This window comes from Glossina fuscipes, unplaced genomic scaffold (genome assembly GCF_014805625.2).
Source record: "Glossina fuscipes isolate IAEA_lab_2018 unplaced genomic scaffold, Yale_Gfus_2 0, whole genome shotgun sequence".
NCBI lineage: Eukaryota > Metazoa > Arthropoda > Insecta > Diptera > Glossinidae > Glossina > Glossina fuscipes.
In genome coordinates, this window is record NW_023998414.1 from 20,386,937 (window position 1) to 20,404,471 (window position 17,535).

General features: G+C 36.8%; 1 protein-coding gene across 1 annotated transcript in view; it reads left to right on the forward strand.

Annotated features, from left to right (window-relative positions):
- Positions 1 to 13,695, forward strand: part of LOC119644794 (neurogenic locus Notch protein) — a 68,669-nt gene extending 54,974 nt beyond the window's left edge. The window contains exons 6-9 of the mRNA XM_038044531.1: positions 5,239 to 11,360; positions 11,431 to 11,680; positions 11,747 to 12,244; positions 12,376 to 13,695. Coding sequence (XP_037900459.1) covers positions 5,239 to 11,360; positions 11,431 to 11,680; positions 11,747 to 12,244; positions 12,376 to 12,716 — 7,211 coding nt within the window. The 3' untranslated portion in view covers positions 12,717 to 13,695. The remainder of the gene's footprint in view (positions 1 to 5,238; positions 11,361 to 11,430; positions 11,681 to 11,746; positions 12,245 to 12,375) is intronic.
- The last annotated feature ends 3,840 nt before the right edge of the window (positions 13,696 to 17,535 follow it).

Consider the following 17,535-nt stretch of genomic DNA (forward strand, 5'->3'; position numbering starts at 1 on the left):
CATACACATACACACCCATATATAGTCCCACTTATAAACGACCTCATGTCTGATAGTTTTGTTGTGTGATTACTTTTTTCGGTGTACATGCATACAATTTTATATATATATATATATATATATATATATATGTATATATGTAGAAATCTTAAAATATAAAAGATTTTAATGCGAAATTGTGTGGAAATAATTTTATAGACATGTCTGATATGTTTGACATTAAGTTCATCCTTTCACTGGATCAATTTCTGTTTGAAATTGTTGCTCTTGTAGGTCGCTTCCCAGAAATCTGTCTAGTTATACAACATGTAATTTATTTTTGAGATTATTTATTCAGTCATATGTATGTACATAAAAATTTACAGGTTCAACGACAAAATCTTCTCTGGCATAAGTCTAAAGCAGACTTACGTTAAATCAAGTCAAGCTACAGAATACGACTCAGCTTGATGGTCGTCGAAACCTTCTCATCTTTAACATATATTAAGAAGTTATTTATGCAATCTCACAACAACAACGAACGCTAAACGTCTATTACATGTTTCGTGAACGCTCTATTTGTCTTCCCATTACCGATTCTTTTTGAGTCGCGTTCATATATGCTATTAACATATTTGCCCAAATCATTTTTCTATCGCTTTACTGACGCACGTAATTCTATGCACATCATTTTCTCATATATATTTCTTAGACTTATCCTAATTGATAAGAAGAGCTTTTATATAAAGTTTTTCTCAAGGCTTTTGAATTTCTTAAGCTTACATATATATATATATATAGAGAGAGAGAGAGAGAGAGAGTGAAGATATTCAAAATGTTGATATTTCTTACTCCTAGAAACTTATGAAAATTTCTCACTAGATGATTGATAATAGAGCCAGAAATGAAAACTGCAAATTAATTCATGTGTGAAAATTTTTATTATCCCATTTGCTATCCTTTTAATTATAATTGTGTTGAGGTTTGCACATTATTCAGATAGTCGCTCGAACACAACGACTTTTATGTTTCGATTGGCGAACAATTGAGCGCCTCGTGATAAAATTCAAGTTAACGGATAAATTTATTATCACTTTGCTATAAAACAAACGATAGTACAGAATGAAGAGAATTGGTTGGCCATTGTCATAATAATGATTTCTGCTTATCGTTTATACGCTTGAAAACCTTTGCAAGCCCAAAGCAGAGAAATGCTTATGATAAATGCCTTTTACACTATAGGCTTGTCTCTTCTCTTTTTTTTTTTTTTTGTTTTAGTTGCTCTTGTTTTTAGACTGTGTTTTCCATTATCGTGAAATATAGCTGCGTTACGTTAAAATATCTCACCTTTAGCAAAGAAGTTTTCGTATTAATATTGGAACTAGGAATTCGATCTGTATAAGAAAAAAAATTATTTAGAATTAAAATAAATGATTACTTGATCTGTGTCTGGATATGTGAACAAAAAACTTTTTATGCGAAAGTAACACGCGTTCTCTTTTCTGCTTTATACCTCTCCTTAAAGTGGTTTTTGAAATTTACACAAATAACGCGATATACTTTTACACCCCCTCAAGGTGTACTGTACCCTCCGGCTTAGCATATTTACAATTTTTTCTGGGAATGTTTTTGGTTGCACCTTAAATGCTTAATCGATATGTATACCCTGTAAGTACAGCTTGTGAAAGTTCCATGAAGGGAGTTGGTTTACCTGTAAGACAGTTTCGTTTAGTTAGACTCCTTTCACCAGATTCTCATCTTTCTTCTTCTCATAGCATTTTATTATCTAAACAATTTCCTAAGAGATATTTTTCATTCACATAAGAACAACAATAATTCTTTTTCTTTACTTAGGATTTGTTAGCGAATTAAAGCCAATGAATGGTAAACATTGGTCTTTACTTCTTTAAAAAAAAAAAAAGCCCATCATAATGATCAACTTTTCGCAGCTGACAAGCACGTCAAGTTCAACGTTCATTTATTTAACCAGAAAGTATTACAATACCGTTACTTTTAAATGCCGCTACTATACTATACTATGCTACACTATACATGCAAGGATGAGATGATGATTAGCAATGGTAGTAATGTTGGTAGTGGTTGTTTGGTGCATTGCCCCCATTTTTTTTTTTTGTTTTTTGTTTTTGTAAACCATTTGACCCTAGATTATGTGTCCATGATGAATTGTTGTTATGGTTGGCTTTTTTTCCTTTTCTTGATTTCGCCTTTTTGCAACTTTCAGAAAGTAATGACAAAATTGCTAACAATTCGACCCTAATTAGAGCATTTTACTCACATATAAACGTACACATCTACATACATATTTATATATACATATATATATTTAACTCTTAAACTATGAATTAGACATTGACTATATTGGTATGCATGCATGCATGCATGTGAATAGTTATTATTGTTATACTATTGTTGTTAAAGACTATTTTCTTATAAGAGAGCATGGAAAAGTTAAGTACACATAAATGTGCAATCATATATACTAAGAAAACTAGGAAGGTCCACATTAACTTAACTCTATATATTCTATGTGCACATGCAGATAATCAAGCCGACCGACAGACAGACTTGCATTATAAATGCACTTAGAGGAGTATGTACTAAAAGTCATTGTATGTAATCTCTTTTCTCTTATTGTTTTTGTTTTTGTTGTTGATGGTGTTGTTATTTTTGTTGTTGCTGTTGTTGTTGTTGTTGTAACAGACAAAACAGGGATCAACAATAGCAACAGCAAGCAAGCAATAAGAAGGCGAAATAAAGGCAAAAGCAAACAGCAGCTGTATGGACAAAGTGCGGTCGAAGAGAGGGCGTGTTCATTAGTCACAATGTTGTTCTTACTGTATTGCCATTATAACTGGTGTTGTTGTTGTTGTTGTTGTTGTTGCATTCGCTTTGAACGTACTTTAAACAAACGTACGAATAGCAGCGAAAAAAAGCTAAAACTTTTTTATTAATTTTCAAAGAAAGAACGAATATATGCGAACAACGAGTATACAACGACAAATATAAACTAAAGAAATGAATATAAAACTCGATCGCAGTCAAGAAAAACCAACAGCAACAACAGCAACAACAACAATAGCTATGAACATAATCGAGCTCTAAACAACACATGAGTATGAATACGCACACCACTACAGGTATAGTACTACGAACACAGATACAAACACATATGCACGCATGCACATGTACACATATAGATATGTTGACTAGTAACATAGATGAAGAGGGGGAGAAGTATCTAGAGAGACAGAGAGAGTGAAAGAGAGAGAGAGAGAGAGAGCTCTGTGCGCATATTATGTATATATTTATATAAATGGAAGTATGTGTATAAGCACATACATACAAGATATGAACCGTGGGAAAGAAGATTTGAAGACGTGGTTTTGTTTGTTTGTCTTATTTCGTCGTACGTCGTTCGTACGTTTTGTTTGCTTTGCTTGCTGTTTTCTACTATGCTTCACATATTATATCTCGTGGTGTATGTAGTTCGGCATTCATACCAAGTTTGTTATTTTAGTTTTCTTGCTTTCCGTAGTCTCTTCTTATATTTTTATGGATTTATTTTTTTTTCCATGTTATTCTTCAATTCTGCTCATGCACACCATTTTTAAGAGTGGTTAGTAATATAGTGTTGTTATTATTGAACGTACTGCGTTGTCATTCTTGCTGGATGTATGCGAGAGTTTGCTCATGTTATGAGTTTAGTTATTCTTAATTTTATTGATGTTGTTGTTGTTACTTTTGTATCTATGTTTGCCTCTTTAAATTGTTTTAGTATTTTCCTTTATTTGTCTTTTTTTTCTCCTCTTTGGAAGAGTATAATAAAAGCGCTTGAAAAAGCATCTGATGGAGTTGTTTTATGATCCTTAACTGTTGTACGTATATAAGTGTACATAACATGTATACGTTGCGTTATATGTTTGTGTGGTTTCTGTGTATGCCATTAAAATGTTTTTCTTGTTATTTTCTTTCCGTTGGACATATCATCTTTTATTTATTTTCCTATCTACACATATGAATATCTAACTATCTGCACATATATATATTTATATGTATTATATATATACATACATCTATATAAATTTGTATGCATATATTTATATGCATGTATGTATTTATGCTCATACGTATCTATGTAAGTACGCAGATGTGTATAATCATAAGTATCTGTTGGTTCGACTGAAAGTTATGTTTTAGGTGGTTGCGTCGTTTTTCTACTTCTGATCGTCTTTTTTATTATGTCTCGTACGTTTTCTGTGAGAAAGCGAAACAATTTGAGACACCATTTATTTACTCCGAAATGGGAGACGGAGAAACAAGTCTCGAGTTTTTTTACGTATATTTATATATAAACGTACATATATACATATTTGTGTATTTATATATGTATATATTTATATATGTAGTCATAAAGCCGGTTTTTCACTCTAGCAAACCACTAGGTTTTTTTTGACTCTGCCGCTACCTGTTTTAAGTCCTATGTCTTTTCTGATAGTTTCTGTAAAAGAGAGAGAGAGAGAGAGAGAGAGAGAGAGAGAGAGAGAGAGAGAGCGATCTTACCCAGCCAACGATCCAATGAACGTAAACGTCATTATTACCAATTAATTTTGTGGTTCAAATATTTTGATGTTTTTCACTAGATTTATGACCTCTTCTTTGATTTCTTGGATTGAATATTAAAACCCTTAAATATTTCAATTAATGATGGAAAAGTATTTTATATACATATATATACATATATGTGTGCATATATGTAATATATGTATGCAAATTGATTGATTTTGAATTATGAAACATAAACGAAGGTGACCCTTGAGAAGAGAGAGGGCTCGACTTTTTTTACCAGTAACTGCTTTTTAAATACTGGTGAAACTAAACTTTGCATTATAGTTGGTTATTTTTTTTATTATATTCCACTTAGATACAGTTCTTTGCGGCAGATACCCACAGTCCGAGGAAAATCACGATCTTCATGAAATAGCGTCCTTCCAGTGTTTACACAGATTCTCTGGTCTCTAAGCTTAAATTTGCCACTTTTTTCCCACAAGAAGACAAGTGTGAAGTAAAAAATTGCTGCAAAATAAGTTTTTAAGCGATTAGAGCTTGTTCTTTTTTTAAGGTAGAAACTATAGAAGTAGTTTGCTCTATTGCCAACCCTAAATGATTATGTTTTGAAAGTTTTGATCTCTTTTACCCCGATCTTCAATAAAACCTTTCCCAATCTTTGTTTTTTTGCAGGTTTCCAAGGTAAACACTGTGAACACAATATTGATGACTGTCCCGGAAATCAATGTCAAAATGGTGGCACTTGCATTGATGGTATTACTTCATATAGCTGCAGTTGTCCACCTAACTACACCGGAGAATATTGTCAAACTGATGTCGATGAATGTGCCATAATGTCGTCCGTGTGCAAGAATGGTGCGACATGCACTAACTCGCCGGGCTCCTACTCATGTATTTGTGTGAATGGTTGGAACGGTACAGATTGTAGTGAAAATATTGATGATTGTGCTACTGCTTCCTGTTTAAATGGTGCTACTTGTGTTGACGGAGTAGGTTCATTCTATTGTCGCTGTGCTCCTGGCAAAACTGGCCTGCTATGTCATTTGGATGATGCTTGTACGTCAAATCCTTGCCATGCCGATGCCATATGTGATACCAGTCCGATAAATGGTTCTTACACTTGTTCCTGTGCTGCGGGCTATAAAGGTGTTGACTGTTCAGAGGACATTGACGAGTGTGATCAGGGTTCGCCTTGTGAGCACAATGGAATTTGTGTGAATACACCCGGTTCTTTTATGTGTAACTGTTCACAAGGTTTTACGGGACCGCGTTGTGAAACGAACATCAATGAATGTGAATCTCATCCTTGTCAGAATGAGGGTAGCTGCTTGGATGATCCCGGCACATTCCGTTGCGTTTGTATGCCTGGCTTCACTGGTACACAGTGCGAAATAGATATTGATGAATGTCAATCTAATCCTTGTTTAAATGATGGCATCTGTCGTGACATGATAAGCGGTTTTAAGTGCTCTTGTGCTTTTGGCTTTACGGGTTCGCGTTGTCAGATAAATATTGATGATTGCCATTCGCAGCCATGTCGTAACAATGGCATATGTCATGATTCTATTGGTGGTTATACGTGCGAATGTCCGCCAGGTTATACGGGTCTGTCTTGTGAAATCAATATTAACGATTGCGATTCGAATCCTTGCCATCGCGGCAAATGCATTGACGGAGATAACTCTTTCAAGTGTGTTTGTGATCCCGGTTTTACTGGTTACTTGTGTCAAACACAAATCAATGAATGTGAGTCTAACCCGTGTCAATACGGTGGTCATTGTGTCGATCGTGTCGGTTCGTATATATGTCATTGCCTGCCTGGAACCTCGGGAAAAGATTGTGAAATCAATGTCAATGAATGTCATAGTAATCCTTGTAACAATGGAGCTACTTGCATTGATGGTATCAATAAATACACTTGCAATTGTGTTCCTGGTTTTACAGGAGTCCATTGTGAAATCAATATCAATGAATGTGCTTCGAATCCTTGTGCTAATAATGGAGTCTGCATGGATTTAGTTAACGGTTACAAGTGCGAATGTCCTAGAGGTTTTTATGATCCTCGTTGCTTAAGTGATGTTGACGAATGCGCTTCTAATCCATGTATTAATGGCGGCCGTTGCGAAGATGGCGTCAATGAATTTATTTGCCATTGTTTACCAGGTTATGGCGGCAAGCGTTGTGAGATTGACATTGATGAATGTAGTTCGAATCCGTGCCAACATGGCGGCATTTGCGTAGATGAGTTGAATGCTTTCAAATGTCAGTGTATGCCTGGTTATACGGGATATAAATGTGAAATTAATATTGATGACTGCGTCAATAATCCATGCGCTAATGGAGGCACATGCATTGACAAAGTAAATGGTTACAAATGCGTTTGTAAGGTTCCGTATACGGGAGTTGATTGTGAATCGAAATTGGATCCTTGTGCCACCAATAGATGCCGCAATGACGCTATGTGCACACCATCCCCAAATTTTTTAGATTTCTCATGTACCTGCAAGCTTGGCTACACAGGACGTTATTGTGATGAAGACATAGATGAATGTAGTCTCTCCACGCCATGCCGAAATGGAGCAACTTGTCTCAATCTTCCTGGATCCTACAGGTGCATATGCGCTAAAGGTTATGAAGGTCACGACTGCGCAATAAACACCGATGATTGTGCTTCATTTCCGTGTCAAAATGGTGGCACTTGTTTAGATGGTATAGGCGATTATTATTGTCTTTGTGTAGACGGATTTGATGGTAAACATTGTGAAACGGATATCAATGAATGCTTAAGTATGCCTTGTCAAAACGGTGCTACGTGCCGTCAGTATGTGAATTCCTATACTTGTACCTGTCCGCTAGGTTTTTCCGGTATTAACTGTCAAACAAACGACGAAGATTGTACGGAAAGCTCTTGCATGAACGGAGGCACTTGTATAGACGGTATTAACAGTTATAATTGCTCATGTTTGCCTGGATTTACGGGTTCGAATTGTCAGTACAAGATTAATAAATGCGATTCTCAACCTTGTCAAAATGGCGCCACCTGCCACGAAAATAATGACGAATACACATGTCACTGTTCGTATGGTTACACGGGAAAGCAATGTACGGACTATGTAGATTGGTGTACAAAATCACCTTGTGAAAATGGTGCAACTTGCACCCAAGTGAAAAACCAGTTTAGCTGCCGTTGTGCCCCCGGTTGGACTGGAAAGCTATGTGATGTAGAAATGGTATCGTGTAGAGATGCTGCGCTACGTAAGGCAGTTCCCTTAGATCAACTCTGCAATAATGGAACTTGTAAAGAGCATGGCAATATTCATCGCTGCTACTGCAAACAGGGTTACACGGGAAGCTACTGTCAACAGGAAATCAATGAATGTGAGTCTCAGCCTTGTCTAAATGGCGGTACTTGCCGAGATTTGATAGGATCATATGCCTGCGTGTGTCGCAAAGGTTTTCAAGGACAGAATTGCGAATTAAATATCGACGACTGTTCTCCTAACCCCTGTCAAAATGGAGGCACTTGTCATGATCTCGTAAGCAATTTCACTTGCTCTTGTCCACCTGGTACAGCAGGTTTAATTTGTGAATTCAATAACAACGATTGCTCTCCGGGGGCATGTCACAATAACGGTACTTGCATCGATCGCGTTGGTGGGTTTGAATGCGCTTGTCCTCCTGGTTTCGTCGGCTCGCGGTGTGAAGGTGATATTAATGAGTGCCTATCCAACCCTTGCTCTAATGCTGGCACTTTAGATTGTGTCCAGCTCGTAAATAATTATCATTGCAATTGTAAACCTGGATATATGGGTCGACACTGTGAAAATAAGGTGGACTTTTGCGCTAATTCGCCCTGCCAGAATGGCGGCAATTGCTCGCCTAAACAAGGAGGCCATCATTGCGTATGTGCAGGCGGCTTTTATGGGAAGAACTGTGAATTTTCTGGACATGATTGTGATTCGAATCCATGTCAAGCCGGCACATGTGTGATCGATGACGGGGGAGGATATCGTTGCAGATGTCCGCGCGGAACAGAAGGCCGCCATTGCGAAATAGATACAATGGATGAGTGTTCGCCGAATCCCTGCTTACAAGGAGCTGCTTGCGACAATCTTCTAGGTGACTTTGTTTGCTTCTGCCCTTCAAAATGGACTGGAAAACGTTGCGAGATTCATGATCCCAAATATCCAGGTTGGGTATCGGATTCAAGTCGTGGAGCTTTAAATAAATACGCAAAGGACTTAGAATATCAACGAGAGGTGTGTGTAAAGAGAGGTTGCGAACAGAAGAAAGGCAATCACATATGTGACCAAGAATGCAATACTTATGCATGTAATTTTGATGGAAATGATTGTTCATTGGGTATAAATCCTTGGGTGAATTGTACGGCTCCTATCGAATGTTGGCGCGTATTCATGGACGGGATTTGTAATGAAGAATGTAATGACGCCGCTTGTTTATATGACGGCCGCGACTGTGAAAAAAAGCTACAGCCATGCAATCCTGTTTACGATGCCGTCTGCCAGAAGTACTATGCTAACGGAGTCTGTGATTACGTTTGTGACAACGCTGAGTGCAACTGGGATGGTCTTGATTGTGAAAATGAGTCCGAGCAACCGAATTTAGCTGATGGTGCTATTTCTGTCGTGATGTTAATGGACTTAAAGCAATTTCGTGAGCAACAAGTAGTGTTTTTACGAGAAATGGGTCATTTACTGCGTACTACAGTGCGAATCAAGAAAGACTCTATGGGCAACGACATGATATTTACTTGGAAAGGCTCATCACAGCTAACTGACATTCAAAACACCGACTTTGCACGCAGACATAAAATTTTATTCACTGAACGTAATGGACAGACCGGTATACAAATATATTTAGAAATAGACAATCGCAAATGTACGGAATGCTTTAATCGGGCGGCCGAAGCTGCCGAATTCTTGGGAGCAATCGCATCGAAGTACACACTGTCGTCCAAATTTCCGATATATAGCGTGCGCGGTGTACAAAATCCCGGCGAAGATGTTGAAGAGACGCCAACAAATGTAAAATATGTTACTACAGGAGTTATACTGGTTGTATTGGCTTTTGCTCTATCAGGTGTACTAGTCACCACACAACGTAAACGCGCTCACGGCATAACTTGGTTTCCTGAAGGATTTCGAACACCTGCTACTGCTATAAATCGACAAAGACGTCGACGTGATCCTAGTGGTCAAGAAATGCGTAATTTGAACAAAAATCCGTCAATAGCTTGTATGAGTAATGACGTAAATATGAATTCTGGACACATGGGACATGCTCCTCAATGGTCGGATGATGAGTCAGATATGCCCCAACCAAAACGTTTGCGAAATGACCATGGCGAGTACGCAAGTGACCATACTATGGTCACTGATTATGAAGAGGCCGACCAGCGCGTGTGGTCACAAGCGCATTTGGATGTTGCTGGTGTTAGATCTTCAATTATGACTCCTCCTGCTCATCAGGATGGAAAACATGACGTAGATGCAAGGGGTCCCTGCGGTATGACTCCACTAATGGTAGCTGCAGTTCGTGGAGGCGGTATCGATAGCGGAGAAGATATTGAAAACAGCGATGATATTACAGGTCAGGTAATAGCCGAGCTTATAGCTCAAGGGGCTCAATTGAATGCAACTATGGATAAAAGTGGAGAAACTCCTTTGCATTTAGCGGCACGATATGCTAGAGCAGATGCTGCAAAGCGTTTGCTAGATGCTGGAGCTGATGCTAATTGTCAAGATAATACTGGACGTACTCCACTTCATGCCGCTGTAGGTGCCGATGCCGTAGGCGTGTTCCAAATACTAATACGTAATAGAGCCACAAATTTGAATGCTCGTATGCACGATGGTACCACACCATTAATTTTGGCTGTTAGACTTGCCATTGAAGATATGGTAGAAAAACTAATTACTGCCGATGCTGATATCAACGCTGCCGACAATACCGGGAGAACAGCTTTACATTGGGCTGCTTCTGTAAACAACATTGAAGCCCTGAATATACTTTTGATGCACCATGCGAACCGCGATGCCCAAACCGATAAAGACGAGACTCCATTGTTTTTGGCGGCCAAAGAGGGATCTTATGGATCATGTAAGGCTTTGTTGGACAACTTCGCTAATCGAGAAATCACTGATCATATGGATCGGCTACCACGTGATGTGGCCTTGGAACGTCTGCATAACGATATTGTAAGACTTTTAGATGAGCACGTGCCCCGTTCACCGCAAATGATAGCTATGACACCACAAACAATGATTGCGTCTCCGCCACCCGGAAGTCAAGCACAAATGATCACACAACCCACCGTAATTACTACGGGGAAGCAACCATCGCAGGCAGCGAAAAACAAGGCTGCCAAGAAAGCAAAGCTTCTGGAAGGAAATCCCGAAGGATTATTAGACAGTGGCGGCAGCTTACGTCGAAAACCGAGCTCAAAAAAGGGTTTAGGAGTGGGCGGGGCGGCATCAAAAAAAGGAAATGCGAACAACCTTACGGCGTCTCAACTGATGAATGGCTTGGCTGGTGGCCCAGCGGCACAGGATCAGGTGTCGGCGGAGAACCAGCAGCAACATTTGCTGGAAGCTGCCCTCAGCTCGGTGGACTCACCACCGCCAACTGCGCTGACAAGTCAGCCGAGCCCGTACGACACGTCGTCGATGTACTCAAACGCTATGACAGCGGTGACCAACCATCACGGCGATCTGCTGGGGACTGGAAACAGCAGCAACACCAAACAGCCTCCGAGCTATGAGGATTGTGTCAAAGTAAATTTTTTTTAGATTATATATTAAGATCTGTTACAACTATTCTAATCTGTTATTTTTGCTTGAATAGAACACGCAATCCCTGCAATCGCTCGTACCACAACAAAGTCACGACATAATTAAACTCGAAAATTATGGATACTCAATGGGTTCGCCATTTCACCAGGAATTAATGAATAATGGACAATCGGGTAATAACAGCGCTCCAAATGCTGGAAATGTTATTGGTGGGCATGAACAAGGTTTGTCGCCACCTTACTCAAATCAATCACCGCATTCAGTGCAAAGTAATTTGGCTCTATCGCCACATGCCTATTTAGGTAAGTAATGAGTTATCAGAATATTTTTTTTAAATAAATGAATAAAATTGTGTTTTTTTTTGATAGGTTCACCATCTCCTGCCAAGTCACGTCCCAGCCTACCAACATCACCTACACATATGCAAGCCATGCGACATGCCACACAGCAGAAACAATTTTGTGGTAGCAATCTAAATACTCTGCTTGGCGGAAGTAGTGCTTCCAATGGTGTTAATCAAAACTCACCAAATAGCATGAGCTTTCAAACGTCAAGTAGTCAAAGCTCGCCCGTTAACTTAGGTATAATTTCACCAACTGGTAGTGATATGGGAATTATGTTGACAACACAACAACAAATACAACAGCAGCAACAACAACAACAGTTGCAACAGCAGCAGCAACAACAACACCAACAAAATAACAATAAAAGTAGTGCAATATTGCAAACAATGCAACAGCAACATCATCACCAACAGCAGCAACAACAGCAGCAGCAGCAACAACAGTTAGGGGGAGGCAGTGCAGGGAGTAATATAGAATTTAGTTCAGCGGGCTTGGACTTGAATAGTTTTTGTGGATCACCGGGTAAGTGCGAATTTTAATTAAAAGTATAAGCACAAGATAATAATTAAATGCATCATAGAGTCGTCTAATAATTAACGTTTTACTCATTGATTGATATAATTATTTACTTGCTTTTTTCTTTTGCTACGTAGACTCATTTCATTCCGGGCAAATGAATCCGCCTTCAATACAGAGTTCAATGTCGGCTAGTTCACCATCTGCAGCCAATATGTTGTCGCCGTCATCTCAACAAAATCAGGCCTTTTATCAGTACCTGACCCCGCCCAGTCAACATTCGGGCAGTCATACACCGCAACATATGGTCCAAACACTAGATAATTTTCCCACACCATCGCCCGAATCGCCTGGTCATTGGTCCAGCTCTTCACCTCGCTCCGATTGGTCGGAGGGTGTACAGTCACCCGGCGCCAATAATTTATACATTTCAGGCGGTCATCAGGCCAATAAAGGCTCTGAGGCGATTTACATTTGACAATGAAGGTAAAAGGGAGTCAGCTCAACGAAAGAACGAGAGAAGTAGAGAGAGTAAGCTAAGGAGCTCTCCCATAACATTAACGATGTAGAAGCCGAGTGCATTCGAATGAATAAAACTGCATGCAAAGAGACTTACTAATAACTCTGTAGAAAATATGTAATACTTAATAACTGTAAACTATAAGATGTAACGACTTTTAATCTTTAATATATAATGTAATCAATAGTCTGTTTCAAAAAGTACTCGCCCTCCAAATTCAAAACAACAGCCATAAAGATTAAGCTCCAGCTCTGGTAATAATTTCACAGAACAAAATTAATTTGGTGGCATATTATGTAAAAATCGAAACTGATTAAATTGTAATTTATTTTAAAAACAAAAACTTATTTTATTATTATATATTATTTTATTTTAATACGTAGACGACTTAAAAAAACAATTACATCAGCTAAATTATGAAACTCATCAAGAATCTCTCTATTTTACATTAGCAAACACCCAAACAAAATTAATGAATAATTGAAATTTTAAAAGCAATCTCAAGCACGTCCTTTAATTCCCATTAGAAAGGAGAGAAAAGGACATAATAACTAATTTAAGTTTTTCTTTTTGTAAGTTTAGCTTTAACTTTACTAATTTGAATTGTTTTTATTATAACGATGTTAATAACACAACAGAATTGATTGACATCTTACTCGGTCCCACATCTCTACCGGATTTGCGGTCTTCTTGTTCACAAATTCTTGGGCATCAATTTTAAAAGCAAAAACAAACTGTAGAAGACAAATTTTTCAAATTTTTAATAGTTTAGCTTACTTATAGATATATATTTTCCTTTTTCCCCTTGTTTGTAAATTAGTACGTAAGACTAGCTATGATACGAGTAATGAATAGTATAAATAAGTTTTGAAATTAGTTAATAAAAAGGAAAAGAAATCTATTGCTTCCAACTCATACCGTAAGTGAAAAAAAAAAAGAAAACAAAGAAAAAAAAAGGATCGATCATATAGTTTCTAAATGTTTGCTAGAAAGCTATGTACGATCAATAAACTGAATAATAAAAGCAAACGCGGACATTTATTATTATTACGATATTCTTATAAGTTTTTTTCTCTTGTGTAAAAAGTATCTCACATATTGTTAAGTTGTTGTATTTCCTCAAATAAGCAGTGCCCAAAATAGGTAATCTCCTTTCGTTTATTTTGTATTTTGTATTTTTTTTTATTTTTTTTAATTTTTTTTTTTTTAAATCATAACCATTGTAAAATTGCATTTTCTTTTCTTTTAATTTGATTTTTATTTTCTTTCCCTTCTTCAGATTTTATCTTACTTTAATAAATTTTTGTTTTCATTGCTTTTTTGTCTAGTAAAGCAAACCAGTTGATTCATGTAAGCTAAAAAAAAAAAAAAATAATTACATAAACAATATTTTTTAAACATATCTAAGTGCTAAATTTTCTATTTAAATTAATTAGTTTTTAGTTGAAGGAAAAAAAAAAAAAAAAAAAAAAAAAAAAAAAAAAAAAAAAAAAAAACAAGATACATTATACATTATTTATATACATATATGCAACATACATATAAAAAAAAGGATAAAGAATTCAGTAAAAATTACCCAGAATAATCCGTAAGGTTAGTTTTGTGTCAAATTTGTCTCTATATAAAAATATTTCATTTAATTTTCTTTTCTTATGCTTTACTTTTTTGCTTACATTTATTTTTCTACGTGTGTGAACAGTATATCATGTACTGGAAATAAATTCAATTTATAATTATTGTTTATAAAAAAAAAAAAAAAAAAAAAAACTGTTCCGGAGTTCTTTATTCCACTGGAAGATTATATCGACGAAGCAATTTTTTCTCTTTAAAAAGGATTTCCTATTTTTCAAAAAATTAAGGCATCATCGACTTTCTGTGTATAATTTGCAATTCCTGCCTTTAAGCGAAGATCCTTTCATTTGATAGACAATTATGTATATTTCGAACCACATTCTTCACGACTTGGTATGCGCACTTTGTAGATAATTAGGAAAATGAAAAATTCCGTCCTTATGTACATACGATTTTTCGATAATTGTGCGAAATGGCTTCACTTACTTTAGAATTTAATTTAACGGGATTGCGGAATAAAGTTTGTTTGTAAGTTTCAGTACGCAATCGCCATTCCAATGGATGGACGAACAATAGACATGACCAAATGATTTTTGGCTGTAAAAGCCCATCGAAACGCAATAAGAATAAGTTGATTATTTTAGTCAATCTAACGTTTCAATTTAGGATTTTCACAAGTGAGGAAGTATGATAGTCGGTGCATGGCATCAAATGCTGTCAGTCATGACTATATCAATATCGCATATTTATGCCGAACACTCAAGGATGAGAGGTACATCAATTTTATCGAAACGCTTGCAACGCCCAGAAAGCACATCCAGAGACCCCACAAAGTATATATATTCTTGATCAGCATCAAATTCTGAATCGATTGAAGCATCTCCGTCGAACCAACCAACTTTGAACTTGGTAGAAACATTCAAAGTTCTTGCACACTGGTTGATATTGGAAACCACTGTTTTCTAAAAGAAGAAAAAATTGGTCCTTCGCTAGTACGTGTTAAAAAATGGAAAAAAATTAGTCGCGGTTTTCCAGTTTTGTAGAGTGTCACCATTTCATTTTTTTTTCTTCAAATCCTTTACAACGCACAGAAACAAGGCTGAAAACTCTCAAAAAGTATATAAATTCTTCGACAGCTTCATATTTGAAATGCACCTAAACATGTCCGTCTGTTCGTCTACCCGATTGTACAGTATCTGTGGTAAACGAAATATACAAATCGAAAATAAACATATTGGGTACAAATTTGCAAAATAATCTGGAAGAGACCTAAATTTTTCAAACGAAACGCCTACAACGCACATACGTAGCAAAAATTTTTATTTTGAAAATAGAAAAAATCAGCGGCACCCTCTCCATATTGTAGGGCGTGAAGATTTAGTTCTTTTACTTTTTTGATCTTTTTTAGGATAACGGTGATGGGTACAAAACATTCGGTCACGACCGAATATAATTTTCTTGCTTGTTAAAACTAATTTTTTTTTAATTAATATTCTAGATCATATAAGAATAACCTCTGCGTTCGGGAATTTGAAAGTGGCAATAGTTACTCCTGTTGGGAAAATGTTAATTCTTCCTGAAAACTTCGACCAATTAGTATTCTTCCTCCTCTACCGAAAGACCTCGAATGGTTAGTAATGGGTCAGTTTAGGCTGCACTTGCCCACGACGAGTTTGTTAACGCTAATCAGTCTGGGTACAAACTGGGGCATAGCTGTAACGTAGCGATTCATTTTTAAGTGACATTTGCCATAAGTTCACTGCCCTTGTAATAATTGATTGTTAGAAAGCTTTTGATACTGCCGACTACAAATTAGTGTTGCAAACTTTGGGTTCAGTTCGATTGCGATTAATCCGATCAGGTCTTATTTGGCGAATCGGCATGGTTGATTGTAATTTTTTCTCTGAATTGAAGGTGAACACTTCTGGTATGCCGCATAGGTTCATTCTGGGACCTATCTTATTTAAAAACTTTATTCACGGTTTGGTTGCAAGTTGCCACAACTGTCGCATTTATTTATTTGTTGATGATACACAAATCCATCTCTCATGCTCACGCGGAATGTTGGATGATTTGATCCAACGTATCGATGAAGATTCGGATAGCTTTACTTTCTGGTCTGATTCTAACAATCTAATGGTGAATACTAGCAAAACTGCAGCCATCACTATTTTGCCGGTCGGCTGTGACTCCAATTCCTTGTCATCTGTTTAGAAGTTTGAAGAAGAGACTGAGATTGTTAGTGTAACCTGCTAGCTTGGGTTTAAGCTCAACTCTCACTTGAGTGCTGAAGTCTGATTCTAACAACCTAATGAGAAAATCTTGTTTGCTAAATCTCACTTTATCCCAAGTAAGTATTTATCAGCTGTAAACTTGTGGAACTCGTTACCACTTCGTATTAAAGCGATTATTAGCGGGGTGAAGGGGTTCTATAGTGTCCATTTAGGCTTTCTACAATTTATAATTAGTAGTCTGTACCAATATCTCCAATCCAATACCTGCATCCAATACTGTATAACATAGTTATTATCTATATATTACCATTACTCATAACTAGTGCCGCAAGAGATTTTATATTATTTACAACAGTAATTATTTTATAATTATGTTGTCATTAATAATCATTGTTATTAATTAATAAACTAAATTAAAGTGAATTAAACAATCTTTACGTTTGGATCTACTGGCAAAAGATAATGTAAAAGCCAAATATAAATTTTACATCTAGTTTAGCTAAGGTAATGATTCTAGTCTCACAATCAGCATAATTTTAAATAAAAGACTAGGAACTTTACGCATTTGCTGTTATGTACACGACCTTTAAGTAAGGTAATGTGAATATATGACCTCCTCATTGTGTCTAATCCGAAGCGCATCATGCGCCCAAAGGGTATATACATAAATTTCTTTGCTCTTCCCAGTCAACTAATATCTTTACTTTGGTAAACTTCTCTTCCGAATAATCTATTAGGATCATGATCACGTCATTTTCTTATATCGATTCACTTACAGTTCACAATAAAATATATGTTAATAACGCGGAACATTTACATAGAGTTTTCCAACATTGGCGATGGTTTTCAGTAATTGGATTACATAAAATGATCGAGACCCCATTTCGTTGACAACTTTATCATAATTCAACACCACAAAGCGGCCACAGCGACCTTCTATTCAGCTCTATTCTATTCGTTCCCCGTTGTCG